This window comes from Aspergillus steynii, assembly GCF_002849105.1.
Source record: "Aspergillus steynii IBT 23096 chromosome Unknown P170scaffold_1, whole genome shotgun sequence".
In the NCBI taxonomy this organism is placed as follows: Eukaryota; Fungi; Ascomycota; class Eurotiomycetes; order Eurotiales; family Aspergillaceae; genus Aspergillus; species Aspergillus steynii.
The window spans coordinates 4,490,132-4,517,760 of record NW_020194398.1 but is presented as its reverse complement, the minus strand read 5'-3'; the positions used below and the strand labels follow the sequence as shown (position 1 = coordinate 4,517,760).

The 27,629-nt window shown below is 53.0% G+C and overlaps 11 protein-coding genes across 11 annotated transcripts; 3 read left to right on the top strand and 8 right to left on the bottom strand.

The window, feature by feature from the left end:
* Positions 1–271: 271 nt before the first annotated feature.
* P170DRAFT_34573 (uncharacterized protein) lies at positions 272–2,827 on the bottom strand. Its single transcript, XM_024843527.1, has one exon. It carries the CDS (start codon positions 2,662–2,664, stop codon positions 406–408), a length of 2,259 nt encoding a protein of 752 aa, XP_024710459.1. The 5' UTR covers positions 2,665–2,827; the 3' UTR covers positions 272–405.
* A 2,470-nt stretch (positions 2,828–5,297) lies between these two features.
* Positions 5,298–6,298, bottom strand: P170DRAFT_432696 (carboxymuconolactone decarboxylase family protein). The gene is made up of 2 exons (XM_024848318.1): positions 6,200–6,298; positions 5,298–6,139 (listed from the first exon to the last, which is right to left on the bottom strand). The coding sequence occupies exon 2, from the start codon at positions 6,077–6,079 to the stop codon at positions 5,522–5,524; it is 558 nt and encodes a 185-aa protein (XP_024710458.1). The 5' UTR covers positions 6,080–6,139; positions 6,200–6,298; the 3' UTR covers positions 5,298–5,521.
* Positions 6,299–7,195: 897 nt separating this feature from the next.
* On the top strand, positions 7,196–9,237 carry P170DRAFT_399086 (DUF5427 domain-containing protein MTC1). The gene is made up of 2 exons (XM_024846263.1): positions 7,196–7,827; positions 7,891–9,237. The coding sequence occupies exons 1-2, from the start codon at positions 7,269–7,271 to the stop codon at positions 8,859–8,861; spliced, it is 1,530 nt and encodes a 509-aa protein (XP_024710457.1). The 5' UTR covers positions 7,196–7,268; the 3' UTR covers positions 8,862–9,237.
* Positions 9,238–9,312: 75 nt separating this feature from the next.
* On the bottom strand, positions 9,313–10,465 carry P170DRAFT_443026 (5'/3'-nucleotidase SurE; the record flags this gene model as incomplete). Its single annotated transcript, XM_024850503.1, has 3 exons — positions 9,313–9,382; positions 9,463–10,316; positions 10,454–10,465. The coding sequence occupies 3 exons, from the start codon at positions 10,463–10,465 to the stop codon at positions 9,313–9,315; spliced, it is 936 nt and encodes a 311-aa protein (XP_024710456.1).
* A 1,708-nt stretch (positions 10,466–12,173) lies between these two features.
* Positions 12,174–14,878, top strand: P170DRAFT_470570 (uncharacterized protein; the record flags this gene model as incomplete). The annotated part of the gene is made up of 5 exons (XM_024852771.1): positions 12,174–12,433; positions 12,532–13,678; positions 13,737–13,845; positions 13,900–14,225; positions 14,282–14,878. 5 exons carry the CDS (start codon positions 12,174–12,176, stop codon positions 14,876–14,878), a joined length of 2,439 nt encoding a protein of 812 aa, XP_024710455.1.
* Positions 14,879–15,275: 397 nt separating this feature from the next.
* On the bottom strand, positions 15,276–16,035 carry P170DRAFT_432690 (DUF2462 domain-containing protein). The gene is made up of 3 exons (XM_024848317.1): positions 15,874–16,035; positions 15,659–15,743; positions 15,276–15,537 (listed from the first exon to the last, which is right to left on the bottom strand). The coding sequence occupies exons 1-3, from the start codon at positions 15,924–15,926 to the stop codon at positions 15,403–15,405; spliced, it is 273 nt and encodes a 90-aa protein (XP_024710454.1). The 5' UTR covers positions 15,927–16,035; the 3' UTR covers positions 15,276–15,402.
* Positions 16,036–17,328: 1,293 nt separating this feature from the next.
* Positions 17,329–18,702, bottom strand: P170DRAFT_34029 (GPI anchored serine-threonine rich protein). Its single transcript, XM_024843391.1, has 2 exons — positions 17,933–18,702; positions 17,329–17,911 (listed from the first exon to the last, which is right to left on the bottom strand). Exons 1-2 carry the CDS (start codon positions 18,347–18,349, stop codon positions 17,549–17,551), a joined length of 780 nt encoding a protein of 259 aa, XP_024710453.1. The 5' UTR covers positions 18,350–18,702; the 3' UTR covers positions 17,329–17,548.
* A 1,045-nt stretch (positions 18,703–19,747) lies between these two features.
* On the top strand, positions 19,748–20,596 carry P170DRAFT_33911 (uncharacterized protein). Its single transcript, XM_024843386.1, has one exon. It carries the CDS (start codon positions 19,966–19,968, stop codon positions 20,389–20,391), a length of 426 nt encoding a protein of 141 aa, XP_024710452.1. The 5' UTR covers positions 19,748–19,965; the 3' UTR covers positions 20,392–20,596.
* Positions 20,597–21,140: 544 nt separating this feature from the next.
* On the bottom strand, positions 21,141–22,794 carry P170DRAFT_346926 (aldehyde dehydrogenase; the record flags this gene model as incomplete). The annotated part of the gene is made up of 4 exons (XM_024843596.1): positions 21,141–21,285; positions 21,358–21,800; positions 21,855–22,248; positions 22,328–22,794. 4 exons carry the CDS (start codon positions 22,792–22,794, stop codon positions 21,141–21,143), a joined length of 1,449 nt encoding a protein of 482 aa, XP_024710451.1.
* A 112-nt stretch (positions 22,795–22,906) lies between these two features.
* Positions 22,907–23,709, bottom strand: P170DRAFT_33609 (uncharacterized protein). Its single transcript, XM_024843380.1, has one exon. The coding sequence runs from the start codon at positions 23,507–23,509 to the stop codon at positions 23,018–23,020; it is 492 nt and encodes a 163-aa protein (XP_024710450.1). The 5' UTR covers positions 23,510–23,709; the 3' UTR covers positions 22,907–23,017.
* Positions 23,710–24,156: 447 nt separating this feature from the next.
* On the bottom strand, positions 24,157–25,102 carry P170DRAFT_421748 (protoglobin family protein; the record flags this gene model as incomplete). Its single annotated transcript, XM_024847387.1, has 3 exons — positions 24,157–24,589; positions 24,661–24,931; positions 24,988–25,102. 3 exons carry the CDS (start codon positions 25,100–25,102, stop codon positions 24,157–24,159), a joined length of 819 nt encoding a protein of 272 aa, XP_024710449.1.
* Positions 25,103–27,629: the final 2,527 nt, after the last annotated feature.

Genomic DNA, 27,629 nt, shown 5'->3' with positions numbered 1-27,629 from the left:
AACAAGAAAGGACCCAACAGAAACATCTAGACCCAGGTTCAGATATCCACCAGAATACAAGACGATCAACCCCAACCCCAACCCCAAAGACATTATTCCTTCCTAAATGTACAAGCACCCCGGTTCACCACTGTTGACCAGAGAGAATAATAATGAAAGGCTAGAAAGGAGACGAGCAGGAAGTCGTCCAGCCCCAAATTGTACAATGTTCCAAAAGTGAAAAGCAGAAAAGAAAGCAGAAAACAGAAAGCAGAACCCTGCGCCAATCGCTAGCATGTAACACGCTGATAAACCCGCAGACACAGAAAATTGATTGAACAAAAGGTTCGACGCGCATCAGGTCGGCTCCAACAAAATAATACACATCAACAGAAACGACCGCTACCAAGGTGCGCATCACACACTTTAAGTGGGCCGGGCGCGACCTGCATGAGGTAGACCGGGGGCGGGAGCTCCGTAAAAGTTATAGAAATCGGGATAAGGGGTGTGATATGGCTGAGGCGGCGGAGGCTGGAGAGGTCCCGGAGGAGCGGGAGGGAAGGGCGCCACAGACCGGGGGTCAATGGGTGCATATGGGGCCATGGAGCCCCGGGGAGCTGGCATCGGGGCCAGTTGAGGGTGAGGCCCCGAGGGACCGGGCGCCAGCGAGGCGGGTGGTGGTATCGTTGGTGCCGGAGCGAGACCAAGGTCGGTATTCGGAGAGTCGCCAAACGTCGGGCTACTCAATCGTTTCTTCTTGCCCACAATCTTTGGAGGCTCGATCGCCTTTCTAGCCGCCTCAGCGGCCCGGTCAGCCTCAATCTGGGCTTTCGACCGTTTCGGATTGCGTGTTCGCCCTTCACGATTGAATCGAGCCCAGTGGTTCAACATGGCTTCCGTACGTTTCGGATTCTTCGAGTTGGCGATTTTTTCACGTCGAGCCTGCTCCGCCGGATCCATGGCACTGTCCAGACTGCCTTCCGCGGCGGAGATAGTGGCGACGGGAGATACACGCGCTTGCGCGCCGCTCGGCGCCGGTTCAAGCGGGGCCAGCTGGGACGTTGCAGTGCGTGCCTGCAGCAGCCCAGACGTTGGAGCCGTCCCTTCGCGACCGGTTCGACCGGATGCACGGGCTGGACTCGCGGCAAATTCGGACTGAGGAGTCTCAGAGCCCGCGCGAGAGCCCATGCGGGCTCCTCCCCGGCCGCGACCTCTTCCACGGCCGCGGCCAGATCCTCGCATCGGCGCCGGTGGTTGGAACTCGGCCTCGGCGGCCGAACGGCGGGTGCGGGTGCGTCGCCTTCCTGCGTTGTCCGCATCGGCATCTGCAAGAGCAGGAGACTCGGCGGGGGCCTCGTCGGTCTCGTTGGCTTTGGCGGCTTCCATCTCGGCGGCCTTGCGCTTGCGAGTAGCCTTGCCCACGAAATCCTCGCGCGGGGGATTTTGAAATTTGGGCACATGCTCCACGCCGAACTTAGAGACTGTCGGCCAGCCATCGGGATTCGGCATGCTAGGACTCGATTTGGCAATGATTTTTCTGGCTTGCGCTGGCGTTGGTTTGAACCCACCCTGGACGAACGGGTTCTGGTTGCCAACCTTATCTTCCTTGGGATCATGCTTGTATCCGTACAGCATCGCCTCCTTCTTGTCTTCAAACACCTCCCGCCTGTCGAGCTTTCGGGGCCCACTTGTTTGCTTTACATTGTGACGAGTGGCAACCTTGTGAAGTTTTTCAATTGCCAGATACTCGTCCTGCCATGCTTTCAACACATAAGCCACATTCTCAGTGATGGCGTAAAGCTCATCGGGAGCACGTGTCTCTGCGTCACGAAGCTGGGCCAGAAGATCTTCCAGAGGAGTCATCTCCAGAAATTCTCCTCGCGCCACCTTGGACTTCGTGTATGGTTCAGGACGGGCAAAAGAATCAAATGAGTCGCGTTTTTTGGAGCGTTTCGCATCGTCAAAAACATGTTCCCAGGTTTTCTCCAGGCCGGCATACTTATCGTCGTAGTCTGCAGAGAATTTGCGGACATCATGGATGTTCCAAAGATTGTGCAGACGCTTCTCCAAGGTGACTGAATCTTGTTCGCGGGAGAACTCATGAAGTTGGTTGGATAGTGCAAGATCAGATTCTCCTTCGTGGCCTTCACCGTCACCTTCAGCATCGGCCTCCTCTTCATCGATGTCATTCTGATCGTTTTCGTTTTCGTAAGTTTCGGGGGGTTCGACACCTTCGACGAGGCCATTTTCTGTGGCCTCGACAGCCTCCTCTTCTTCATCTTCTGCTTCAGCTTCAGCTGCTTCTACGTCTCCCGTTTGATCATCGAGTGCAGCATTGTCTTCGTCATCTCCGGCGTCGAGCAGCTCGTCAGTATCATAAGATTGATCTCCATTGACAGCCTCGTTATACGTGGACTCTCTGGCGATTTGCGAATGCGCGGAGGCAATGTGTGCTTTCAAAGCATCTGTATGAGACACGGGGTCGTTATCAACCGATTCAAAATACTGACCACACCAGCCACATTTCGACTTATGCGTCATAGGAGAAGGAGGTGGTGACGCCTGTGTGGACGCAGAATGGCCATGGAGTGGCTCGGAGAATTGCCGGCGCAGCGGAGAGTCCTGGCTGGCCATGTCCGAAGTATGGCTGTCCATTTCGATGTCGCCTTGAGCGACAGGAGCCATGGCAAAATCGACTTAATAGAAGGAAGCAGGCGATGGCAGATGCAACAGAAAAGACCAATAAAACAAAGAATAATCAGGGGGAAAAATCGCACGCGGGCGATAAAGGAGAACAAATTTAAAACGGTTCTCTACGGCTCCCAAGAATGGGACCTAGATGCCTGTACAGCGTTAATCAAGTCAACTTGGGTTGAAAAGTTCGCTTGCGGCGCCAAGAAACCAGTAGTAAGTGCAGCGTAATAGTCCAGAGCAAATGCACGGCGGGCCGGAAGGGAGAAAGGAAACACGGGCGAAAGGCAGCGAGGGTAGAAAGAAAGAACGAGAAGAGAGGTGTAGAAAGGGGGCAGGGGAACAGGATGCGAATCATGTAGGTTTTTTGTCGTGGTAGAGTCAAGCAGGAGAGAGAAAAAAAAGTGGGCAAAAATGCAACAAAGTTCTGACTGGCAACAGAGTAGATGTAGAACGGCGTGCAGACGATTGGCGACGTACCTTGTGGGAAAAGATAAACAGAGCCAGTCCGTTGAAGACGACCCCCGAGATCGATTGGGAGCAAGCAAAGAGGGAGTCGGGCTCCAGATCGCAGCGTCGAGGGGGATGATGGGGGGGAGCAGAAGCGTTGTTTTGTCAAGCATAAGATGGTCGCGAACGGCTGCCAGGGAGGGAGAAGAGTAGAAATCCTCTCGAAGGGGAAAAGTAGGAAACGGAGCGGGTAAGCTGAGGACTAAACCGCTGCGTATCGGCCTACCACCCGGACGGTCTGGCACCCAAGAAAAAGAATCCGAACGAGATGCGCGGTGTGGAGAGCTGGGAAACGGAAGTAAGGAAAGTAAGGAAATTGACGATCAAAGATCCGCCGTCTCTTTGACACGGATTCCCTTCCAGAAGAACTCGGTAACGTGAGAGTGTAAATTGGAGCGTGGTATGGTAAGCAAGGGAACCCAAGCTCGGTGTGCTTGTCACCCACGGATCAAATGGGGGCAAGGACGAGGAACACAGAACGAAGAGACTGGGAGATGAGGGAAGGGGAAATGAGACGCTGGAATAGCAAAAGGCCGTGGTGATGGTGTAGTAATGAGGAGGTCGAAGTAGTAAAAAAAAAAAAAAAGAAAAAGAAAAAAAATCGAGCGGGTAAGCAACAGGAAAAAAATGCTACTATGCTTTTTGGCCACGCTCTCACCCCGGGAGAGAAGATCGGTCAAACGAAGGGCAGATAAAAAGGTCCAAACTCCCAATTGCGAAGAACCGGTCGAAAGAGATGCAACGCGGTCTCAGGGAAGGTTCTGGGGCAGCGAATGGTAAAGATGGGGGTTGGTAGGAAAGTAGGAGTAAGGTAGGTAGTATGGAAGTACGTAGTTAGTACGGAGGAGTAGTAAGAGCAGAAGTATGAAGCTAGCTAGACGGAAGAACGTGGGGAGGTGGAGAGGAAGGATGAAGAAGGGGCTGAGGAAAGAACGAAGCCTTGACGCCCGATCCAAGACCGAGGAGCAGAGTTAGCAAACCGGCCAGGCGATGGTTGTGAGGGCAGGTAGGAAGAAATGGGAGGATGATTGAGGAGGGAGTTTGAGTCGTGCGGATCGTGGAATCGCCATGGAATCGATTTATTTTGCAGAGCGAAAAAAAAGTAACGGTAAGGTACCTCAGGTAACAACGTCGGGTTGCGGGTACCATACCATACCGTCACCGTATGTACTGTAATTTGCTGTCCGTACGGGCTCCATAGCACTCGCCAATCGGCACCGCCAGATGCCCCGGATAAATGCCATCGCCGAACACCCTATCGAGCTTCAGGCCAATCAGGCCCCGCACAGTGTCGCCCTGTCCGTTTCCTGACCGTATGGTGTATTCAAGTACGCCGACAGTTCCCCGATCTACTTCCAATACAGCTTCCTTTTGTCAGGAGATCAATGAATCAATGGGGCCTCCCCTTTTTCCCACTCATTTCTTTTTTTTGTTTACAGAATTAAAAGAACTCCGGCAGTAGTGAGCCCAACGGTATTGGCGCGCCGCAGAAAGTGTGTCCAGCTTCTATTTCCAACGTTCTTTGTACGGAGTCCTCCTGCGACAGTTTTCAAACACAATCGAAGTGGGAGGCCTCCTTCATCTGCTCGCGCCCTGTCATTGGAGCGAATATACAATCGGTAATTTAATCGGCCTGGTATCGTCACCCAGATACCGACGACTTTTCTTGACATCATAGCCACATTGTCGTCGATGCCATCCTGTGCATGAGTTGGGCGGTCGACAATCTATAGAAAAGCTATGAGGCTGTCTAAAATGGTGATATCATCTGACACTGGAGTCTGAGTCTGTAGATCTAGTTCACAGTCAGTCGCTCATTCCAGAAATAGTACCCAGGCCTGTCTCAGAATGAATCTATCAAGGCGCCGTGGTAAGAAGTGCCTTATAAAGGGCCGGAACATCAAGGGAGAAAGGAGGGGAGAAGGAAACAGGTCAATCTATTACTAACGCCCACCTACCTAACCTACCCTACGACCCAGGGAAATTAGGTGTCAACAGTGCGGCTCTCTGTTGGAAGACCAACTGCTATTTACCTACCTACCTACGGTACTGACGGCACCGGGTGGTTTGATGCTCTGCTTTCAAAGGCCATTGGCTACACATAATCGTATGTTACTAGAAATCCCTGGGCGCAAAGATAAGGCCGCATGGACTTTTCTATCTACAGACACAATATCTTCATCCGCAACGTGACCCTCTGAAATGGTACCCGCTGTGTACTAACGTGGTGGGTCTTGGATATGCTCCATCATGGGCCGTGGCAGTTGGATCCCAGGGATTTGAGTTCCCGATCTATGGCCTGGCTGGAGCCAATGATCAACAGAAGATATAGCATTACGGTCTATTGGTTTTTCTCTCCAACATCTAGAGCCACCAAAAACCGACTCACGCAATTGTACGCCGCCGCAGTGGCGGTGATTTCCACCACCTCTTGATCGTTAAAGAGCCCCTTCAGTTCTGAAAACACCTCTTCGGGCACGGTGACCGTTTTCGTCATGGCATCGGTGTACTTGATGACGGCGCTCTCGGCCTCGCTGATGACTTTGTCCTGGACTTTCAGGGTGAGATCTGCTAGAGGATCGCGGACTACTCTGATCGCATCCTCGCTGAATCCACCCTCCTGCAGCAGCGGCGCGTGGTGTTCCCATTCAAACTGTGCCCCGTTGAGGACGGCCACGCGGCAAATGATGAGCTCGCGGATGACTTGGGAGAGGCTCGTTCGAGTGCGGATGGCTCCGATGAACGAGTTCCATCCATCCGCGACGGGAAAGGAGTGCAGGAGCGCGCGATCAAGTGGGATGAGGCCGCGAGGGCCACGTCGGGCTTGCACTCGAGCCAGGATATCTGCCTCCTCGGGAGTGCTGGTTGGTGGGGCATCGGGCACGTATGGGAGACGCATGGTGAAATGGTCGGATTTCAGGCGATTTCAGGCCAAAATGAAAGATCCTTGGTTTCTTGACTGCCGGATTGTCAATAATGCATCCAGCCGTGCCTTGATGTGGGGGGTTATTATCCATACTAACGAGTGAAGACCCCCCTTGCTGGGAACTAAGTACTCCCAATTTGCGGTAGCGACTCGGCGTATATCTCAGTTCGATGCAGGCTGCGGACGGGCAGATCAACTAGAATTCAAACCGACGTTGGGGGCTGCGATTACTATTTAAGCCACTTGATTCTCCTTCGCAGTCCAACCCCACGCACCGCGGGAAGGGTCCGCCGCGGGCGAGCCGAGCCAGTAAGTAAGTATATCGGACGCAAGCCCGGAGTATAGGAGGGATTATCGGCGCAACCCGATCCATTCTCTCTTGGTTCGGGCTGTCTTTGCGGGATGATAATGCAGCCACTCGGGCGATATAGATATAGATATTTGTATATTCGCCGATAAGAAGATTCCCAATCGCTGTCGTTAGCATCATCTAGCCTTCGGGACGCTTTCCGATCAACGGTCCGATCTTAAGGATTCTTTAGGAACTCTGCAATTAACGTATAAACTGGTGCATAAATTTATTAACGCGCAGCGATTTGGAAATGGGGTCTTCGCAGGAGGGAGTTTCTTGTAAGTATTCCTCCAGATTGTCAAGGTTCAGTAAAGTAATCCCATCGGGGCTTCGTGGTCTCTTCGCGAGAAACTGCCTTAGCTATCTATAGCGGGGTACTATTGTCGGTGGTCTCCTAGAAATTTTGAGTGACACAAAATATCCTGTGGCATGTTAGTACACCCACGGGTAGCCAAAATATACAAACTACAGCACTATTAAAGTGACAATGTATGTGCACTCCCTACATATAGCATAAGATCTCAAATTCAGCCCCAAACCCAAATGCTGTATTCAAGCCTGCACTACGAATATATTACTGGCAACTGACAAGGAAGAGACATAAACAATCGTCCATCCCAACGTTGACAACCATCTATATTCCAGTGTCCAGAAGCTGCACGCTAACGCTTCTTGGCGCAGGTCATCTCCGTCTCCACCGCCCAAAACATCATCCCCCGTGATTCAAGCCAACCTCCGTCGATATCTCCTGCGACGACGAATCAAACAGACAAACCATCTCCTGCTGCAACAATCCACTTCTTACCCGAGATGCGTCCCAAGGGTGGCAAGCCAACCAGCGATGAGCTTCTCGCTCAATTTGACAATCTCGGGGTCGAGGACTCCGGCGCCGAGAAGCAACCGTCCCAGGCGGCTGCTGCAACTACCGCCGCGCAGTCCGAGCAGGACATCCTTGCTGAGCTGGATAATTTAGCTTCGCAGCGTCCAAGCAGTATTCCGGGAACCCCACGTGCCTCTACTAATGAGCCTAGGCCCACCATCAAGTCGCCCAAGCCAGCTGCGGCGGCGACCACTACCCCCTCCACCGGCCGATCCAGTGAAGAGAAGCCCACTCCACGCAAGTCAGAGGAGAGCGCTCCCTCGGCCAGTGCGACAACCCAGTCCGAGAATGTGCAAAAGTCGGATGCTGAAAAGTCCGCCGCAGAGGAGGCTTCTGCCTCCGGTGGTGGATGGTGGGGAGGCATCTTCGCAACAGCCAGCGCGGCCATGAAGCAAGCCGAAGCCGCCGTGAAAGAGATACAACACAACGAAGAAGCTCAGAAGTGGGCTCAGCAGGTGAAAGGCAATGTCGGTGCGCTGAAAGACTTTGGTACTTTGCCCCCTTACTACCTACGAATGGCAAGGGCTATACTGACTCTTTTTTTTTCTCTAGGTGGTGAGCTCCGGAACATGGCGATCCCTACTTTTACCTCCCTCATCCATACTCTCGCACCCCCGATCTCGTCCCACGAACGTCTTCAAATCCATGTGACCCACGACTTCTCCGGCTACCCCAGCCTAGACCCTCTCGTTTACGCTGTCTTCTCTCGCGTGATGTCTCAAGTTGAGGGTGGTGACCTCCTAGTGATCCAGCGAGGCCAGGAATCGGCACCCAGACGCGGCATTGATATCACCGGTGCTACAGCGGGCTGGCGCGATGGTCCGTGGTGGCGCACGGTTACCCCGGGAAACCCTCGCAACCTCTCCGCTATCCGTGGCTCCGTAGAGGCTACCAAGCTCGCGCGGGCAAGCGCCGAGTCTTACGCGGCCGAGTTCTTCTCGTCCAAGGGAGGCGTGGAGGAAGCCGCGAAGCAAGCCAGCCAGGTCTTGAGCGAGTCTAACCCGGTCCGGAACAGCGACATCTTCATGGCCATTCAGGCTATCAGCCAAACCTCGTCGACGGAACTGTTCCAGGCAGGCCCGACCACGGACAAGGCCACTCCCAGCGGCGTGGTTGACGTGCCCGATGCGACTGAAGAGGAGATTACTTTCGCCCTCTATCTGCACGACCCCATCCACGGCATCGCCTTTCACACGGTGTCGCAGGCAGTTCCGCAGAAATGGATCGAGTGGCTGGACTCCTCCGCCCCGGCTGCCGGGGAGTACAACCCCGAAGAGGAGATCCCGCGGGCCGTTGTCCCGGAAGAGATTGCGGAGATTGTCGAGAGTGGCGGCGTCGACCCTCGCGAATGGGCCGCCGAATGGATCGAGGAAACCCTTTCTCTGGCCGCCGGAGTCGTCGCGCAGCGCTACGTTGCGCGCAGAATGGGCGTTGGCGAGGCGGGAGTTGCCAAGGGCAAGATGCGTGCCGAGCAGGCGTCGGCCGTGGAGAGCGGAGCGGGAGAGGTTGCGCGGGCGCTCTAGAATCGCTTTGTCTATCTGTTTTTCTCTATTTCATTCGTGTTGTTATTCTTATGGCTTGTTTTTCCTGCCGTGTCGATATGCCATCTTCCATGATCAGATGATACTCCTGTTTTCCCTTCCCCGTCATGTGCTCCGTTCTGTGTCAGTCTCTTTTAATCGTTTCAATCGTTTCTGTCCCTGCGAACGGGTAATAGCGGTGTTAATCTCCAATATGACCATCAGACGATAATCAGCAATATAGCTTGTATAGAATGTATAAGCCCAGGTGAGTATGTCCCATCCGGGCCATGCCATTAGATCTTACAATACTCCGTTCTTACCCAGTGAAAACTCCAGTCACATAGCAATAGAAATAGGAACAAAAACAAGAACCTTTGCGGGTATCTAGGTATCTATCATGTCATCTAACGTCACCCCATTTTCTTCCTCCCTCGTGTTCTTTTGTATCATATCAATTGTCCAGTTCCAAGGGTCCATCCAAACCGGGCACATGCCAGAAATTCGCACAGAGGGCGGTCACACTAGAGGAGAACCAATTGCGTTAGCTTTGCCGTCGGACAGAACTTCCACTTGCTCCGGATGCTCGGGTCCACCCCCTTACCTGACGTTTCCATTCAGCACGGTATGCGCATCCGTGCCCTCCTCGCTGGACTGCAGCGCCTTCTTCATATCCGAAAGCTCGGCGGACCAATTGAAATTGCGCTGCTTTAACCGCGACGGCGCGGCGCCATTGGTCAGCGCGCCGTTCGTCGCGCCGTTCGTCTTCTGCGCCGTCGGCTCCTCGGCGTACAGGTATCCCCGGGCCCAGTAGTACGGCAGGGCGCGCGTGTATTGAATGGATCTGGACTCGACGTCGGTTCGCATGGGAATGTTCAGGTTATACAGCTCGACGCGCTCGTCCCAGCGGCGGGACAGGTGGTCGACGAGGCGGACGGCGAGACGGGAGGCGGCGGCGATGGTGTCGGCGGGTTGGGGGTCCTTGCTGCCGAAGGAGATGGCGATGCCGCGCTTGCCGCAGGTGGCGGCCTCCAGGGCGCCGCCGACGGTGCCGGAGGAGAGGTTGTAGATGGTGGAGGCGTTGCGGCCGTGGTTGGGGCCGGAGATCACCAGGTCAATGGGCCCGCGGTCCGCGAAGAGATTGAACAGGCCGAGCTGCACGCAGCTGGCGGGCGTGCCGTTGCGGATGACCACCCAGTCGCCGTGGGGGTCCTGCACGGTGTCGGCGTCGGCGTCGGCGTCGAAGGCCTCATCCCAGGTTGCGTCGTTGCGGAAGGCGGCAGGCGGCACGTAGGTGGCTTTCAGGGAGGCTTCGATCAGATGCGCCTTGCCGATCCAGGAGCGGGAGGCGGCGGGGATGGCGACGGAGACGAGATGGCCGGCATCTTGGAGGGCATTGACGAATGGGCGGATGTAGGGGGAGAGTTGGCTGCACGGCGGACCGTCATCGTTGACGACCTGCTCGCTGATTAGTCTTGGGAGGGCGGACGGTGCGTGGGGTGGTACGGATGACGAGCCAGCGCTTGTCGGCTGACCTGACGCCGGGGATCGATTGGACGACAATTGGAGATAGAGGCCGCCAGAGGGAGACATACCAAGATATGCATGATGGGAGTCAATCTAGTCAATCTCGTCGATGTACTCCGGAGGGTCTAGCGATGCTTGGCGCTCGATCGACGGAGGACAGAGTCTAGAACTGCGGAGAGAATCGAGCCCATCCATCGCGGAGTACTTATAGCCAGGCACGCTCAGGGTAAAGGTTTAAACGTTGAACGTGGAGAGAGCGTCAGTTCCTACTTACCCCGACGCCCGAAGACTGACCGGGGAAGAAATCGCCAATTCGGTCGCGGTGAAGGCGAGTCGGGGCTGCGGGGGGGGGGAAGCGTCATGACAGTACGAGTATATTGCCGTATCTTTGGCCATTCCCCTGCTAAAATAACGAAAGATACTGCAATTGACGGGTATTGTCATGACGCGCACCCGACGAGTGCCTCCCCAAAAGAGTCTGCGGTGAAGCGTCTCCGGTGAAGAATCTCCAGAACAGGCAGTCGAGGTCACCTGCCGCGAGGGAATCACGTAATAACCGTAGGAGAATTCTCTGTAGAAACTCTAGAAAGTGCTCTCTGTCTCTCGGTCTCTCAGTCGGGTGAAGTCCTCGAGTTTATACTTCCCCCCCCGACAGTGTATCAAGAATCAGGTCCAATCGAACGCTGCCGTGGCTGCAGGGTCCCCATGCCATTCATATCATCGGATTAATCTTCTGCTCTCGCACAGGCGACTTCGGACCCTGAGGAACTGGGCAAAGTGGGCCGGCAAATTTTTCCTACGAAAGCCTCACCGTGGTCTGACCGTCTTAGAGTACCAGAGTCCATGAGTCCATGACTTACTGCCTTCTAGAATGGCACGATGATTATTATTATTCTTAGATCAATGCACCCATGCAATCCGACTGGCGCCAATCTTTTCCCCGGCGGGTCCGCTGCCCTCGATCTTCCACTCAGCGCCTGGCAAGCGACACATGGCGGAGTCTCTGGATGCAGCACGGAGGACTGATCCCCGTTGCAGGTTTCCATGAGTGATGCCGTCGCGTAATCCTCAGCCTTGGCTGTCACAGAATCACCGTGCAGCATTCGACCGTCGCACGGAGGGTTTCAGCAAATAATCCGCATCGACGGTCCCTCCCCCTCCTCGTGCCCAGTCCTGATCTTCCGCCGAGAGACAATAGTCCTCTTTTTTTTCTTTTCTTTTTTTTTTCTTTTTTTTTGGTTGGGTTCCTGGCCCTGGAGTTGGATCGCTTCCCCTCGCTGATGAGGCAGTGACGAGGACCGTAGTTGTATAGTTAGTTTGATCGATCGGCATATAACTGCTACACCTCCCCTCCACCCTGGGAGATTTAGAATTCCAATCCCAACTCCCAGAAAAACTAAGATCCCAGACCTGGTCAGTGCAGACTTATCAACCGACCCCAAAGTTAGGGGAGCTGGTCTTAGTCAGTTGCGTTGCCAATTGTTATTAGCGGACGACCGATCGCCGCAAAATCTTTGGTGGGGAAAAGGAAACACTTCAGCGCGGATGAATTTCTGCTCGTCCCGTCAGACCATCGTCGTTCCTCCGTCTTCCATCTCTCCTGCGATCGCCATCCCATCCCCCGTCCCACCCCCCTCTCGCTTTATTCTTCGTCGGTGCGAGGGCTCTGCGTTTCCCTCCTGCACCATCCGTCGCTCGCTCAGAGGCCACAAACCCGCCGACGCGCGTTGAGACCTTGTCAGCTCCTCGAGGTCCTTTACGCTTCGTTCCCCTCCCTCGATCCCCTGGATGGACTCCGGGAGCACCGGTACGGCTGCGGGCATCGACCCCAAAATTCTCGATAACTGGCAAACGGACGCTGCTTTTTCCATTCCTTCCTGGGAACACTCCGCTTACGAGCATCCGCTGGACTGGGATACGAGCCAGGAATCCAGTCAGTGCGATGGGGAGATTGTGGATATAAACGCCCAGTATGGGCCTTTGGCGAAAGACCAGCCTGACGCCTCGTTCTCGGGACAGTCGACCGGTTATCGACCAGGCGACAGCAGGTGCGGCACTTTGACCCCCTCTTCCTCCCCTGTTGATAAAAATATACATATACATTAAAAAAAAAAAGCACGTGGCGGACTGACGGCTTCTCTTGCAGCAAACAATCCACCACTTCGCCCGATAAGTTCAGCGTCGCCGATGCCACCGTCGAAGGCACCATCAGTGGCACCGTCAGCCCGCGAACTTTGCCTTCTGCCGATGACAACTTCCACCTGGATGATTCATGGCCGCACTACCAAATGTTCAACACCATGACGGCCGTCCCCATGGAGACACCCCTCCTCTATCAGTACGCCAAGGATCCCACGGCCTCGGGAAACACCGTGATTGTCGGAGATGTTGGGGAGCTCCCCCAGGATCATGGCTTTCCAGACATCACGCCCGACCAATTTCTATCGTTCCAGAACATGCCGCAGGCGTTCCCATTTTCGGCGCCCGAGACCTGGACCGAGCCATCGACCAGCCCTTCCACCGATCACATGGCTAATCAAATGCAAGTTCCGATGTCTATGGGTCCTCAGCTGCCAAATAAGAATGTGAATGCCATGCGTGGCTTCCACGGATCCATGCGCTCGCTTGAATCGCGCTGGCTCGAGAGCCTCGAGTCCCAACTCCCTACCAACATGACTCCTGCGTCGATGCCGACCGTTTCGCAGGACCCCAGTCTGTTGAGAGACAGCAAAGAGCAGGACGCGTTCCAGTACAAATCGGAAAGCTCGTCCGTGTCGGGCGATCTTCCCGGCGTTTACGAAGGCTCTTACTCAGCTACCAGTGACGAGCCTTCGGCCTTTCCCGAACGGAAATTGAACGAAGACGGACCGTGGAGTGATGGCCCGAAGGACGAGGCGTCGGAAGTGTCTCAACCTCTCCAGAATGCCACTGCATATATGGTCAGCGAAGCCCCGTCGGAACAGTTCCTTGATTCGACTCCCTCAAGGTCTCGAGCCTCGTCCAATGCTGCGCAACGGGCAAACTCTCGACCGCAGGCCCTCGCGCTTCAGTCCGTTGCCGCGGTGAAAAAACGCAAACAGCGCTCCTCTATCGTTTCGCTGGACGGTCAGCCTAAACCGCTTCAGATCGTGCAGGAAGACGGTCAGGGTGGCTCGATTGCCTCGGCCGATTTTGTATCTCCGCCACGTGGAGCCCGCCGCAAGGGACCTCTGTCCATGGTCGGCCGGGCCAATGCGGGTTTGCGGAGAAAGAACAAGGACACTTGCGTCCAATGCCGCTTGAATAAACGCAAGGTTGGTCTCTTATCACCTTGGAAACCTTGCCTTGACAGACACTAATTTGATCATCTAGTGTGATGGCAGTTCTCCATGCGATGCTTGTCGGCCTACTCTTCATGAACAGCCATGTGCACGAGCTTGTTTTGCCAACATTGTTGAATATGGAACGTGCAATTACATCTGTACGTATAGCCCGGTCTTCTTCGTTCCTGGTCCATGTTGCTGACGTGATCTAGCCCAACGAGCGGTCAACCACCGTACTTTGGATGGAGCTGGTCGAGTCCGAATGGAGATTCCCTTCGAGTTTGACCTGGGCGATCTGCTGTCGTTCCTTGGCGAGCGGCAAGGTCGCTTCAACATTCGTGCCAGCCAGTCTTGGGGATCGCTCTACGTCCTGGACCTGGGAGAAACTTACAAATTCCTTCGAAGTCTCAGCGACTACAACGGCAACTCTCGATCCAACTTTTTGGAATTTATTGATCGACGGATCGTGGAGTCCAAGGATAAATCCAAGAATTGGCTTACTTGTGTCAAAGACTGCGACCCCATGAATAATATATACGTGAGTTCGCCTTTTTACCTGCTTTCGCACGAATCATATCACTGATCTGGAACTAGTCTCTTCTATCTCAATGGAACAACATGCCCAGTCGCGCAAGTTACAGTTTTGTTCCAATCCAATCAGGAGGCCAGGAACGACCGATGGATATCCATAATCCGGAGGATCAGCGTGAGATCCTCTTAGCAGCTCAGCTATCTCGGATTGTCTGCCGTATGTTGGAAGTGGAGGGTTTCCGCAAGCTGGAGCGAGACTTCTACAACATCAAATGGAAACAGATCTCTCAGGAGACGCATCTGCGCTTCCTGGGCGAACTGGGCCACATTCTGCTCACTCTTCGCTGGCGGGTTTCCTGGTGGAAACGCCTCGGCGACGGCGGTCGAAACCCCGACCCAACTAAGCAACACTATGTCGACCGAGTCGATTTGCTGTGCAGGATTCTTTACGTCTACTACACCTGCGTACTCGCCAAGCTTCCTTCGTGGTCCGTTTCTGATGTTCCCAAGGGAATTTGGTCGACCTATCCAGACTCCGAAAACGCCATCTGGGACGACTTCCCCGTGGATCCTAGCGATGACGGTTTCCAGAACTGGATGGATCGGGGCCAAGAGCTTATCGACCAAGCTGGTGTGCAGAACCGCTCCCCCAAAGCCTAGAACATGCCTTTCTTCGGTGTCTGGGGGCTCGGAAACCCCCCCCACTCATTAAGGCGAAAAAATAATTCCGCGGTGGCATGATAGATTGGATTTAAACTGAGTTTGAGATACCCTTTTTCAGCGTTTTTGCGACACCCTCTTCTGCTTTCATGACTGATGATTTTGTTTGTGGTGTTTTATTTATAATTCAGATATATATTTGATTAGGAGTTATGTATGGTTGCAATGGGAGGCTCCTAAGTGCTAGCAAATATCTTATATGTATGTTTGTGCGTACATGTCTTTCTATATATAAAATATCTAGATCTTCCTTTAGACCAGAGCTACTTTAGGAGCCCCCGTGATCATATTTATTGTCGCGAAGCCAATGAGATCGACAACAGAGAACTGTACTCAAGGGTATCTTCTGGTTTCATTAATCATAGTGTAATGTATACTATATCAGCGAACAAATGGCGACCTTGATCGACATGCCGTCGATCAACCCATTCCTCAAACAGGAGTCCCAACCAAACTCCTGTCCTTTATTTCTTTGCACCCTGGTTCCCCTTCTCAGCGGCCTTCTTTTTGTCCTTCTTTCCACCAGCCAGCAGTTCCAAATGACCTGCCCGCTCAGCCAAACTCCTCTCCGTCCTTGCCGTCAAACCGGCAGTGAGTTTCTAATGCACGAAGTATAATCAGCGATAATGTTCCTCTTCACATCCAGACTTCTCTCCACAAAATACGTGCGGAAGTCTTCGATGTCGCATCCAGAATAAACCAATATCAAGTATCACTCACCTTGGTGATTTTCTTCTGCTTGACCAACGAAGCCTTCTTGGGCGCAATCTGTCGAGGTCCGGGCTTAGGACCGAGGGCAGTGGGCCTAAACATGGGCAAAACCAGCCATCGTTAGCCTATTTCCCTGAGGCTATTGATAGACGACACACAAGACCAGAGCCGAACCGGCGCACCGAGTCAAGGTCTAGGTCAAAGTCGGGGGGCAAATATCGTACCGTTTCGTGGAGGCCGTGTTGGTCTTGGCCTTCTTGAGGGATCCTTGAACCATTTTTGCGGTTTTGGTGGAAGTTCGATTGAAAGTACTGCCAGCAGCACGGGAGTATCAGAATGGGATGTGAGACGTGGGCTGCGTTGTATGGGTTGGAGGCAGAGTAAGTGGTGAGTTTGGAGGGAAATTATTTTCCTGGAGAAAATTGCTTATCGCGGCGTCGTTATCGGTCACGTGGTGTCGATCTTGTGGGCTGCCGGATTGGGTAGTCTGTTCGGTTGGTGGTTCTTATCACCTTTTCATTGTGTTTTATTTACTTATTTTCTAAATTTTCATCTTCTACTTAATGGAGTCCAATTATTTGACAATTGAATGCACAGTTGATTGGAACTTGTTCGAAGTAATGGAGTTCGTACTCGGTAATAGGATTAAGTCCAGTTGCGATTCCCGCACGTATAGATCGTGCCACATGTGCGGACTCGTACCAGGCTGCACTACTGCACAGTACCTACGAACTTGACAGTTTCCTCAGCCCTCCCAACGCTCCAAGCAGTTTCAAGTTGTTTGTCAATCCCGCGGATAGATGCGGTGTGGCTATCATGAACCAAATTGGGTTGTTTCATCTTAACCGTCTAACAAACAATCTATGCTTTGGAAGCGGGAACATGCAGTAAAATCCACACAGAAGCAGAGGATGCACACAGAATTGCTGTCGTGCTCTCGCTAGATTCGCACAGCATGATATGAATTTTGAATGTCTGACCTGACCCAGAAGAAGTGACAAACAGAGCCCAGGATACAATCCTCGTGATTTGAGATCTGGGATCTAGGATCTACAGGTGAAAATATCTCGGAATATTTTTTGATTGATATTTTCTGTACGCACTCTGTATGTTTGTAACGCAGGAAAAAAAAAAAAAAAAAAAAAAAAAAAAAAAAAAAAGCGAATGTGAGAAAGAAATAAAGAAAGAAACAAGAGATTTACCTAGCAAACAACCAGGAAACAGGCAACATCCATGTTTCAGTGCTAATGCCGCCACGGCATGAACAGGTGACTCAACGTTTGATTGAAATCAAAATTAAATTTCCACATGTTCTATTTAGTGTTCGGCTGACAGAGGAAGAGTGGGACCATATGGATGATCATGTTATCTATGGGAAGGCTTGAGTCAAAAAGAAGCCTGCTGGAGTATAGTAGATCCCTGTCGACATTTTTCGAGAATCTTAGGGTATAACGGCTCTCATTAGGGTGGTTTAATCGATGGTGCATTGCACGTACAAACAACCGTAGGCTTGAAGTTTGTCCCCCTTTCGTTCAGAGATAGGAAATATACCCAAATGTAATTTAGCCTACAGGGCACAGACCATGCCAGATTAGTGACGCGTCTTTGTGAGTTAAATTAATCAAGAAAAATTATGTCTCTAGCGTAGGCGGTCATATTGCGGGATTATATTGGATTGCCAACAACTACCCCTTGTACTACCTACTGACACAGACTCAGTTTCAGGTCATGGAGAGGTACTTAGAACAGCGCGGGTGAATGTTGAGAAAAGCTTTGGGTTCCGAGCTATGCTATCATACTATTAAAATGTGTGAAATACATGCCTAGAAAAAGAAACATTACGCTTCACACTGATTCTGGAAAGCGATAGAAATGAATGCACAAAAGATCTCAAGAGATTTAGAAAGCAAGCACAGCCAGAACACCGGCAGCAACGGCACCGAATCCAACGACGTTGCGGCCGGCAGCACCGGTGAAGACGGGCGTCGAGGGACCAGTCGAGGAAGGAGTGCCGGAGGGCACGGCCGAGCTGGCCAGGGTGGAGGCCTTGGGCTGGCCGGGACGGACAGGAGTCTGGCTGGGAGAAACGGCGGGGACGGAGACACGGCCGGTACCGATCAGAGGGATGCTGGAAGCAGGGGCCTTGCCGGTAGGGTGGGCAGCGCTCTCGGGGCAGATGGTCGTAGTAACTTCGTAGGTCTCGTACCTGGTGGAGAAGGCACCGTGGGTCGTAACAGCGGCAGGAGCAGTGGTGGGAGCAGCCTCAGCCGTGGTGGGAGCGGCCTTAGCAGTAGTAGAGGAGGAAGAGGAAGAACCGTAGCTAGGGTTGGTGACACCGAACTGAGTGGAGTACTGGTACTGGCCGGTACCCTCGACGATGATCATGAGACCGTAGTGGGTGACGTCGTCCTCCAGCGAGGTGCTGGGGGTCCAGGTGAAGCTGCCCGAGTTGGGGACCTGCTCAGCGATAGTGTCGATGGGGACCACGTTGTTGCTGGGGCCACGCAGAAGAACCAGGGAGACAGGTCCCTCGGTGGTAGGGTCCCAAGTGATGACGAAGGGCTTGCCAGCCTCAACCTGCTGGTTCAGGCCGGGAGTGTAGATGGCATTGCCAGTAGGGCTCTGGTTGTAGTCGGGGTCGGTGTGAGCAGACACCAGAGCGGCAACGGCCGAGAAGACAGCGGCGATGGAGAAACGCATTGTGTATGATTTCCGATTTTTGGTTTTGTTCTTCCTTCTGACTGAGACGAAGACTGACGAGGAGAATAACTGAGTGGATTCCGGAGAATGCAAGTAAAGAATGAATGACTGAGTTGGATGGGTAGGATGAAAAGAGTGACTACCGTGGGAAAAGAGCGACGGGGATGGATGGGTATCAATCGAAGAGGAAGAGTAAAAAGAAAAGAGAAGAAAAGGGAAGGAAGGGGGGCGAAGGGGGCAAAGAAAAAGGATCAGCTTTTAAAGGCGAGTTGCACTGGAGTGTAACAGCAGGCTAAGCCTTCTCGCGAATTGCCCCCCTTCGAAAGGGGAGATTATTGCCTCATACACCGTCCATGCTGCGGCTCACTCGACCGGTGGAGCGCGTCCGGAGGGGTACCTGAACTAAACAAAGGTGGGTGGGCATCTCACAGGGTTCGACGGTCACCGGTGCCTCCTGCGGTGCTCCATCCTCTACGGTTCTAAGCAGTCTACCCTGGATTGCGGCGCGGTTAGCCTATGGAATGTGGAATGTTTGAACCTTGAAGGGCTGGGAGGGATTGGGAATGCTACCTCGCAGGAGGGGAGGCCATCTCACTGGCCTGCGGTCATTTTTAGACCCATCTTTAGCCTGTATAGATCTCTCCAACCAGAGCCGGGATTGAGCGTGCCTGAACTGTTGACCCTTGAAGCGTTGCCAGGATTGGCGGAGATTTACCATTCACCACCCAGTCATCGCGAGGCACTAGGCACCGAGAACCAGAGAAACTTCATCAAGGAGGGGGCCCGAGGGGTCGGCCAGATGGTACTCCGTAGTAGTCTCGTGGATCCTGTGGCTAAGGGCATCTAGTAGCGGACTAAGGGCCAACGGCGCCGGACTGGTGAACTGTATCAGCCCAACGTCGTAGTGCTAGAGGTGTAAAACACGGACAATGGTATCTTTCGGAGATCCCCTGATGGAACGATTCTTCAAATCGAAGGACCAAACGGGCGGGAAAAAAAAGAAAATAAAACAAGGATTGGACGGGGATGTGCGATGATGCTGAGGTGGGATGAAAGGAGGGAAAACAAAAAAGCAAGACGAAAAAAAAGGGCGGCCCGAGGCATCGACAGGCACGGGAGCAAATCTCGTGCTTCCCAACATCCGCTGCAACTTTTGTTCCTGCATTTTCCCCTCGCCGCATGTCTCATTCTAACTTCCGGAAAATACCCGAGTCGCCTCCATCGTACGAAATTATCTGAGACCTTGTGCTGGCCATAATGGATGCTCTCCAGTATTTTGACCTTTTTCGATCGCTAGTTTAATTTCCTGCTCCAGCGTGGGATCGCATTCCGAGCGTCTAGGTGCGTCCACGTCAGAAACCGAGATGAAAATGAGACGCCACGAGGCTAGATGCAATTAATTCCATCTCCTCGTTAAACGAGCACGATTGATTACGGAGTAAGGATAATTTCGCAATCTCAGTAAGATTATCTTCCCCCCCACCGTCTAACTGGAAATCGCCCACACGCCGGTCTCGGTCGATCAATTAATTCTAAGCAAAAACCGGGCGCGACATCCCAAGTCCCGAAGCCTCCATGGTGATAAGCTGATAACCTCGACTCATCCCCGCAAAGGGATGATCGCAACTTGGGATGAAGTCATCCTCAGTCTTCTCTCGGGGATGATGTTCAACCTCCGTGTCGCTCATTCCTTGTTCCTGACTTGGTCGGTGGAGCCGCTCGGTCCTAATTGCCCTAAAAAAGGGACAAGGCCTGCAAGTTTAATTACGGCGTACCAAGGAAATTTGGTCCCGTTAACTGCGAGAGAGGGGAACAAAGAAGAAAACGTGGGAAAAGCTCCGAGAAACGCCGCCATCGGCCTGCAGCGTGACCAAATTCGCAGGGGAACCGCACTCTGTCGACCTTCCCAAAGGGAAGGCTGGCGCTTCCATCGCAAAGTGGTGTCCTATCAAGTACTCCAGAGTTGGCACCAGTGTGCCCCAGAGCAGGAATTTTCAGTGGCGTCCGAAACTAGCGCGGGTGTCTCTCGTTCTGATTGCTGACTTGCACCCTGCGATCAGTCATCCCTCGGCTTGTGGAGATGAACTCACGGAGGCCTAAGCTAAATTACACTAACACGAACGGATGTCGTACGGAAGCCAAGAAGTCGTTGTGGATTGTGAGACCTGAATTGGATTCATCCGGTGTCTAAGTCGCTGTCTTACCTGCGTAGTAGAGTCAACTTGTCTATTTACAGTAACACATTCACTACTATATATGGATGTGCAAAGGGCTAACCAGTGACAACAGGACCCGTTTAGAGGTTGAGCTGACTAGAGAATTGGGACACGATCGACAAACACCTGATGGACTCAGATGGAGTCATGGACCCCAAGCCTGAAAACGCGGTCAGACAACTTGGTCCAAGACTCCAAAACCACACTAGACTATCCGAGCATTCTGCTCACTATGTCTACACAACCCACGGAACCAGAAGCAATAGTACTACATCTCTATTTTCCTGAACAGGGAAAGCACCCAGCGTTCCCAAAATATCTCCTACTCCGTACGATCTTTTTGGGAGTGGGATAGCTTGGCCCCAAAAGTAGTATGGAACATGGATATCGCATTCGCCACCATGCCCAGTGGATCGAGCACTGGCCGTTCTCATGGCTGGTGTCATTGGGCGGTTAGCACCAGATGTCTAATTATATACGAACACCTTAAGCATTCTGTGGACCACACTATTGTTCTCTGAACTCAAAGCAAGGCCGGCCCTGAGTCTCCAGCGTAAAGTTTATCACCTCTAACTCTATTGCACCCAGGTCACGGTCTTGGTTTGCAACCACTCGTCGTACCCGGAAGTTCCGCCGAAGCGGCCGAATCCGCTGCTCTTCCACCCTCCGTGTGGTAGCACGGGCTCGTCATGTACGGTTAACGAGTTGATGTGGACGGCACTAGTACACGTTGAGAATGGCGATGGTTAGTAAATCTTTCCCAGAGTGACTGTAGACGAGAAAGCAACTCACCCGGACTCGATCTGCTTGGCTACCTTCAGTCCTCGGAACAAATTGTTCGTGAAGACTGCGGACGTAAGTCCGTATTCAGTATCATTGGCCAGCGCAATAGCGTCGTCTTCATTGTCGACTGTGATAAGGGAGACAGTTGGACCAAATGACTCCGTGGAATACAGATCCATGTCCTTGGTGACATTGCCGACGACCAAAGGTCGCATACTGTTGGTGCACGCTTCATGAGCATTTGCGTCACCAAAGACAACATCCGCCCCCTTGGCCAGCGCATCTGTCACCAAGCTCTTGTTCTTCTTGACTGCAGCGGATGCCACAAGCACTGGCGCCGCCGCGTGCCGACCAAAGATCTTCTCTGATGCCTCGGTCAGCAGCTGGCGAAACTGCTCTGCAACAGATCGCTCCACTACAATACGCTCGGTGGACATGCAAATTTGGCCGGACTGACATTTGAATTAGTATCATTGAGCCATCCGGAAAGGGGGGGGACTTCGTACATGCATAAAGGCTCCAAGGGCGCAACACATGGCGGCCTTTTCTAAATTGGCATCGTCCAATACAATGGCCGATGCCTTCCCTCCAAGTTCGAGGAGTACTGGTTTTACGTATTTGCCAGCCGTGGAAGCAACAATCGCCCCGATAGCCGTACTGCCCGTGAAACTAACCTTGCGTACGGCAGGGTGCGCAATGAGAGCCGTGGTGACGGCCGACGCGTCTGATGTCTGATGGTAGAGCACGTTGAGGCATCCTGCGGGAAGACCAGCTTCGCGGAAGACATCGCCAATCGCCCAAAAGCACCTTGGCGACAGTTCGGAGCCTTTCAAAATAGTTGTATTACCAGCTGCGAGGGGCAGAGCCACCGACCGCGTACCAAGGATGTACGGAGCGTTCCTGGAGTCATTGATAAGTATACCCTTTCAAGACCAGTTTGACATCTTTTTTTCCACCTCGGCAACGGAGAAAAGCATACCAAGGCGCAATCCCCAGGATAACTCCATATGGTTCCTTGAAAACCATCGCGCATTCGCCATCTTCCGACACAGATGGCACAGATCCTTCAATCGACGGAATCCTCGCTGCGAAATCCTTAATAAACCCGACACCCATCATGAAGGTTTTCTCCACAAAAAGCCTTCCGGCGCCCGTTTCTTCCATTTGGTATCCAATCAACTCCTCCTTTCGCGACAGCATGATCTCCGCGGCTCTCGTTAAAATGTCTCTGCGATCATATGGCTTTGTTCTGCTCCACGCAGGAAACGCAGCCTTGGCGGCAGCTGCGGCGCGATTGGCATGGTCGACTGACGCACTGGCGCAATGCTCGATCACTTCACCATTTGCGGGGTTGTGCACATTAAAGACGGTATCTGTGATGATTGACTCATTATTGATGATGAGTGGAATGGTGGTTCTTCCGCCACTTCTGTCGATCGAACCCATGATTTTGCCTTATTCTGCTTTTCGTTCAAAAATTAATAACACCGGTCAGTGGTCTGGGACAGGCGAAAAGATTTACGAAATATAAAGCTCGAAGATTGTGAGAGAGCCCAGAGAGTGAGAAAGGGAGGGGGCTTGAAGAGAGGGTGAAGAAGGGGGGTGGGAAGAGAAAGTAACGGTCGAGGGATCTACATGCATGTCCGGATGGCGCGACGTTCGCGACCGTTTAAGCCCTCGCAGAGACGCCTGTCTTGGGAAGTGAGGGGAGCCAATCTCGGTACTTTCTCCCCGGGGTGCAACCGACCTGGCTATCCACTTCGAGATAGGGTCCATGGGCGACGGCAAGGAGACGGACGAATCTGGAACCGTTCAAAGCTACTAGGGAGGTCTTACTGACTTGGCGGGCTGGCACGTTTCGTTCCGGCCTCCCAATGACGTCCCCAAGCGGTTCTAACAGGCGAGGGCAGCTGCCGCCACAGGACTCTCGAGTTTTTGAGGCGTGATTCATTCTCGGGGAGGAAATGTCTGATCGCGGCCATACTTTCTGGTGGGCGGGCTCAGCCCGTCCTTCGGTAGTCCTCGAGTCAGAGTGCGGGATTTCACCCCTCCAGTCTTCTCCACTGGGGATAAGGTTGACAGGCGAAACACCAAATAACGGGACCATTGGCTCACGGTGGGCTTGACCATACATGAAGTCCATCCAGCTGGTCACACTCATGTCTCCTACCAGCGGAAACACCTTGAGCCCTTCGAAAATCCTCCCTTGCGTCGCGGCTGCAAGGAAGCGCCGCGGGGTCTCATTGGTCAGTCACGCCACTTCATGCCGTGGATGCCTGAACCTTAAGGCTGCCGCATCCTTGGGTCGAGTCGGACGGAGTGGCCAGGCAGGCAATTCTCCGGAAGAGCCTATTCCTCAATTATCGCCAATAATTCCCATCGTGTGGCTTGCCAGATCTATTGGTTTTGAGATCTCCCCGAAACGTTGCTCGGACGCACTGTGGATAATAATAGATAATACGTGCATATATTATTGACTCTATGAGATACAGAGAAGTGAGGTCGACATGGCCAGAGGATATCAAAAAAAGCAGCAAATCGAAAACCGTGAACACCGCCCATGCATGCTCCAAAGAGCCAAGACCCAAGACGCAGACAATTTTTTCTCAGATCCCCAAAAAAGAAGAAGAAACAGAAACAGAAAAAGCAAGCCCCGAACTCTAATCCCGAACAATGCGCCAGCTTATATACCTTTTGTTGCACCCCCTGAACTGGATATCTCACCGAGACGCCTATTGTGAACCGCCCGATGCGGATACCCTCTCTAGCCACTGAAGGGGCCGTTGAGGATGGCTTCTATATTTCAATTCATTTCCCAGCCCAGATCTTAGTTTCCGACACGGATTTCGCCAGATCTGCAAAGGGGCAAGCCGGGGCGGCGGACGGCGCGCAGCTGCTGGCAATGCTTGAGCGATCGTCGTCACTCGAGCTGGCCGACGTGCTGCTATCCCCCAGGACCTTCTTCTCGCCGACGTAGCCCTCCTTATCGTCGGTGGGAATGGTGGAAATCTCATCGGCATATTCTTCGCCGTCGCGAATTCGCCACCTGGCGATGAGGTCGTTCTGGATCCAGATGATTTTGCTGATGGCCCGCACCAACGCCGTCTTGCGGTGAAGGGAGAGGTGAGGGTGCGACATGAGCGCTTCGGTGAAGATGTCTTGGATAAAGCCCAGACAGGCTCCCATGTGGATATATTCAATATTGAGGGGGTGCATCCGCTCCGAGCCCGAGTGCATGATTCTATTGGGGACGAGTCAGCCTTGCGAGTCCGATTGACATTCGCCGAGAGAGATTGAGTTGGGAACACTCACCCTACTTTGTCCAGGTAACGCCAGAACTCCATCTGCGTAGGATCGGAGCAGAGCTTGGTCAGGTACCACCGCAGGAACATCTTCCGCCGCATGATCTGGGGGCTTTCCTCCGAGTAGAAATCCTCGATCGGGGTCTCGTCGGCGGTGTTACGGGTGTGGAAGGCGCGGGCCGTGATATCCTGTTCCAGGAGCTTCTTATAGACGATGTTGACAATGGCAGGGATCAACGCCTTGATATACTTGGAGCCCGTGGTGAGGGCTTCGACGTCGGCTAAAACACGACAGTTAGGTCGCAGGTTCGTCTCGTGCAACGGGAAAGGAAAGTACCTGTATTGAAGTCCAAGAAGTCGCGAAGGTAGTTGATGCGTGCCTCCAGTCTGGTGTACAAAGCCTTCCGGCTGACACGCTTGATGGGGCGATTGCTTCCCAGGAGTTCCTCCATGACTAGTTGGGGGGGTTTGATCGAACAAGAGACGACGGGGTAAGCCGGGGATTGGATTGAGAATGACGAACGACTGGGGTTTCTGTTTAACTGATAGGACAGGACACGATGGAAGCGTAATGGAAAAATCGAGAATTCCAGGGAACGGGGAGATTTGGCCAGAGAGATGGCATGGTTATATAGATCAACAACGGGGGGAGCAGGAGACGAAAAAGGGCCCCTCCCCAGCCATGTGCGGGATCTGGGAAGACATGATCCGGATGGAGACAGAAAGCTCAAGGAATTATCTCAAGGGATCGAGCTGTTTCAGACTAGGCAATGGAGACCTCGCCTAACACGAAGCAGATGGTCCGACCAGAAGGGAAAAGGTGACGGCGAAGGGCAAAGATCCCGAGATTTGGCGATGATGGGTGGTCACAATACCCAACCGGGCAGTGGTCTGATGTGACCGAGCGACACAAGGAGCTGCAAGGCTTCCTAAACCACGGCCTCTGATTGCTCGAACGCGAATAACGGCCCTGATGACACACGTGGTGCCGTGGGGCGCTCCGACGTGGCCGGCCGAATTGAACGGAGAATGGGCCATTGGCATTGTACTACGGAGTCCGGAGAGTATCGCGACTATCGATTTTCGACTGCGGATGAATCCATTTGTTCCGTCGAATGACGTGCAGACCGGGCCTCCGTTGAGTCTCTACGGAGTATACGAGTCCTCGGTGATGGGGATCGTGAAGGTACTACGGAGTAAGGAGCATGTATGCAATGTACTGGCATGTCGGCGTTCTTTTTTTTTTTTTTTTTTTTTTCCCTTTCCCTCTATCCGTAAATGCTGATCTTTTTCCGATTCCTGCTCAAAGGAAAAAAGAAAAAAAAGAAAAATTTTTAAAAAAAGGGACGAAAAAGGGGAGGGACCAACAGAAGGCAGCTAAAAAAAAGAAAAAACAAAGCATGGATCCGCAACGGCTTCGGGGCCGATAACCGACCGAGTCTACGGAAGAAAGAGTCAGTAAGCTGCTTCCGATCCTCTTCGTATTAGAATGATTATTCGCATGTGCCAGATGCATAATTAATCCATGGCCTGACCGGGATAGATTAAACTCCTCCCTGGAAGAGAAAGCTCGACCGAGCGACTGGCAGAGACTGGCAGAGACTGGCAAAGACGCGCAGAGACGCGCGAGAGACGGCTAACTGTTAAGCGACGTAAGCGCCCAGACCCTGAGAGGTCACGAGAGCAGGCGAGATCCAACTCCTCACTTCATGAATCCTGAGCGCCTCGTCATTCCTCCATCGCTAAAATAAGAATCGATCCAGGATCATAAAATCATAACTATCCGTCATAAAAAAAAAAAAAAAATAAGAATGAGCGAAAAATGTCTCAATCGTGTGATCACGGACCATCTCGCAGGTGGATTCCCTCGCGATGGTTTGATTTCTCTCTAGTCTCGCTTTTCGGTCTTGACCTGCCCTGCCACTATGGCCTGATTCTGGCGTGAAACCGGTTTTCCTGGTCCTTTCCCCCGACCATCTTATTATCATTTTGGTCCCATCTTATTGGCTCCGGCATTGTTTTCTCGTATTGGCTTTCTTTATTCGGACCCCTAACTCGGCACTGAACGTTCACCGACGACGATGCTCCTGGGTTAATGATCGACGCTCATCATCGATGCTCGGGAAATGCAGGAGGACCCCGACTGTTCGCACATCGTCCAGATTACCTCTTGCTGACGTCCCGGCCAGTGACGTTAGGTCATGCAGCTGCGCGCATGTCGGTTCTCTAATGCCTCGAGTGGCCTCATCCTGGGCGACTACTCCGGTTCGCCGATCAACCGGGCCCGGCATTCATCACGGGAAGAAAGGGGGCGGTGACAGCTACGAAGCAATTTGGCTTCAATCTTATGGATGCCCAATGGAGCAGGAGGGGTTGGATATTGATGAGCCACAGCTGCTCTGCATGGGAAATAATGGGGCACTGGGCTGGACCGAAGGATTAGTCCCTCCCGGATTCATCGACGTCTACGGAGTATCGGCCACAGCTGTGTCACGCTGCCGCAAGTGTCGCCATGATTCCACCCGGTCCTACTGTCAATGTCCCAATGTCTCCATGTAGAATCACTAGCACGACGGCCGAGCTCCCGAGTGACCCAGACTGGCAGACAGACCCGATCATCTCCACCGACCGTCGTCGGGATCCACCGACGGACGGCATATGCGTATGTCATGAATCCAGAATCGAGCCAACGGAGGAGTTCATGGTCCCCCGGCTACTGCAATGATCCTACGATGTCTGCAGAACGCATGGTCATGACAGGGTTAGCACGTCCATCCCACGCCCAGCGGAGTTATAAGATGGCCTCATATAGTTCGGTATATCTACCAACTCCGTCCCCGTCCTCGAATCTGATCTATCGATTCCCTGCCTCTTCTGCATCGATCCAAAGCGAGATGGTGGATCTGATCGACTTGCCATAGCGGGTTTTAAGAGATGGTTAGCCCGCGCACGCATTATTAACGCCGGTCCTCCATGTCT

Bases quoted from the DNA above. Each gene is read 5' to 3' on its own strand.
- P170DRAFT_34029 (XM_024843391.1), bottom strand. From the start codon at position 18,349: ATGCGTTTCTCCATCGCCGCTGTCTTCTCGGCCGTTGCCGCTCTGGTG.
- P170DRAFT_33911 (XM_024843386.1), top strand. From the start codon at position 19,966: ATGATCGCAACTTGGGATGAAGTCATCCTCAGTCTTCTCTCGGGGATG.
- P170DRAFT_399086 (XM_024846263.1), top strand. From the start codon at position 7,269: ATGCGTCCCAAGGGTGGCAAGCCAACCAGCGATGAGCTTCTCGCTCAA. The intron at 7,828-7,890 runs GTACTTTGCCCC...TTTTTTCTCTAG, and splicing joins CGGTGCGCTGAAAGACTTTG to GTGGTGAGCTCCGGAACATG.
- P170DRAFT_33609 (XM_024843380.1), bottom strand. From the start codon at position 23,509: ATGAGTGTGACCAGCTGGATGGACTTCATGTATGGTCAAGCCCACCGT.
- P170DRAFT_432690 (XM_024848317.1), bottom strand. From the start codon at position 15,926: ATGGTTCAAGGATCCCTCAAGAAGGCCAAGACCAACACGGCCTCCACG. The intron at 15,744-15,873 runs GTACGATATTTG...GCCCATGTTTAG, and splicing joins AACACGGCCTCCACGAAACG to GCCCACTGCCCTCGGTCCTA. The intron at 15,538-15,658 runs GTGAGTGATACT...TTCGTGCATTAG, and splicing joins AGCAGAAGAAAATCACCAAG to AAACTCACTGCCGGTTTGAC.
- P170DRAFT_34573 (XM_024843527.1), bottom strand. From the start codon at position 2,664: ATGGCTCCTGTCGCTCAAGGCGACATCGAAATGGACAGCCATACTTCG.
- P170DRAFT_432696 (XM_024848318.1), bottom strand. From the start codon at position 6,079: ATGCGTCTCCCATACGTGCCCGATGCCCCACCAACCAGCACTCCCGAG.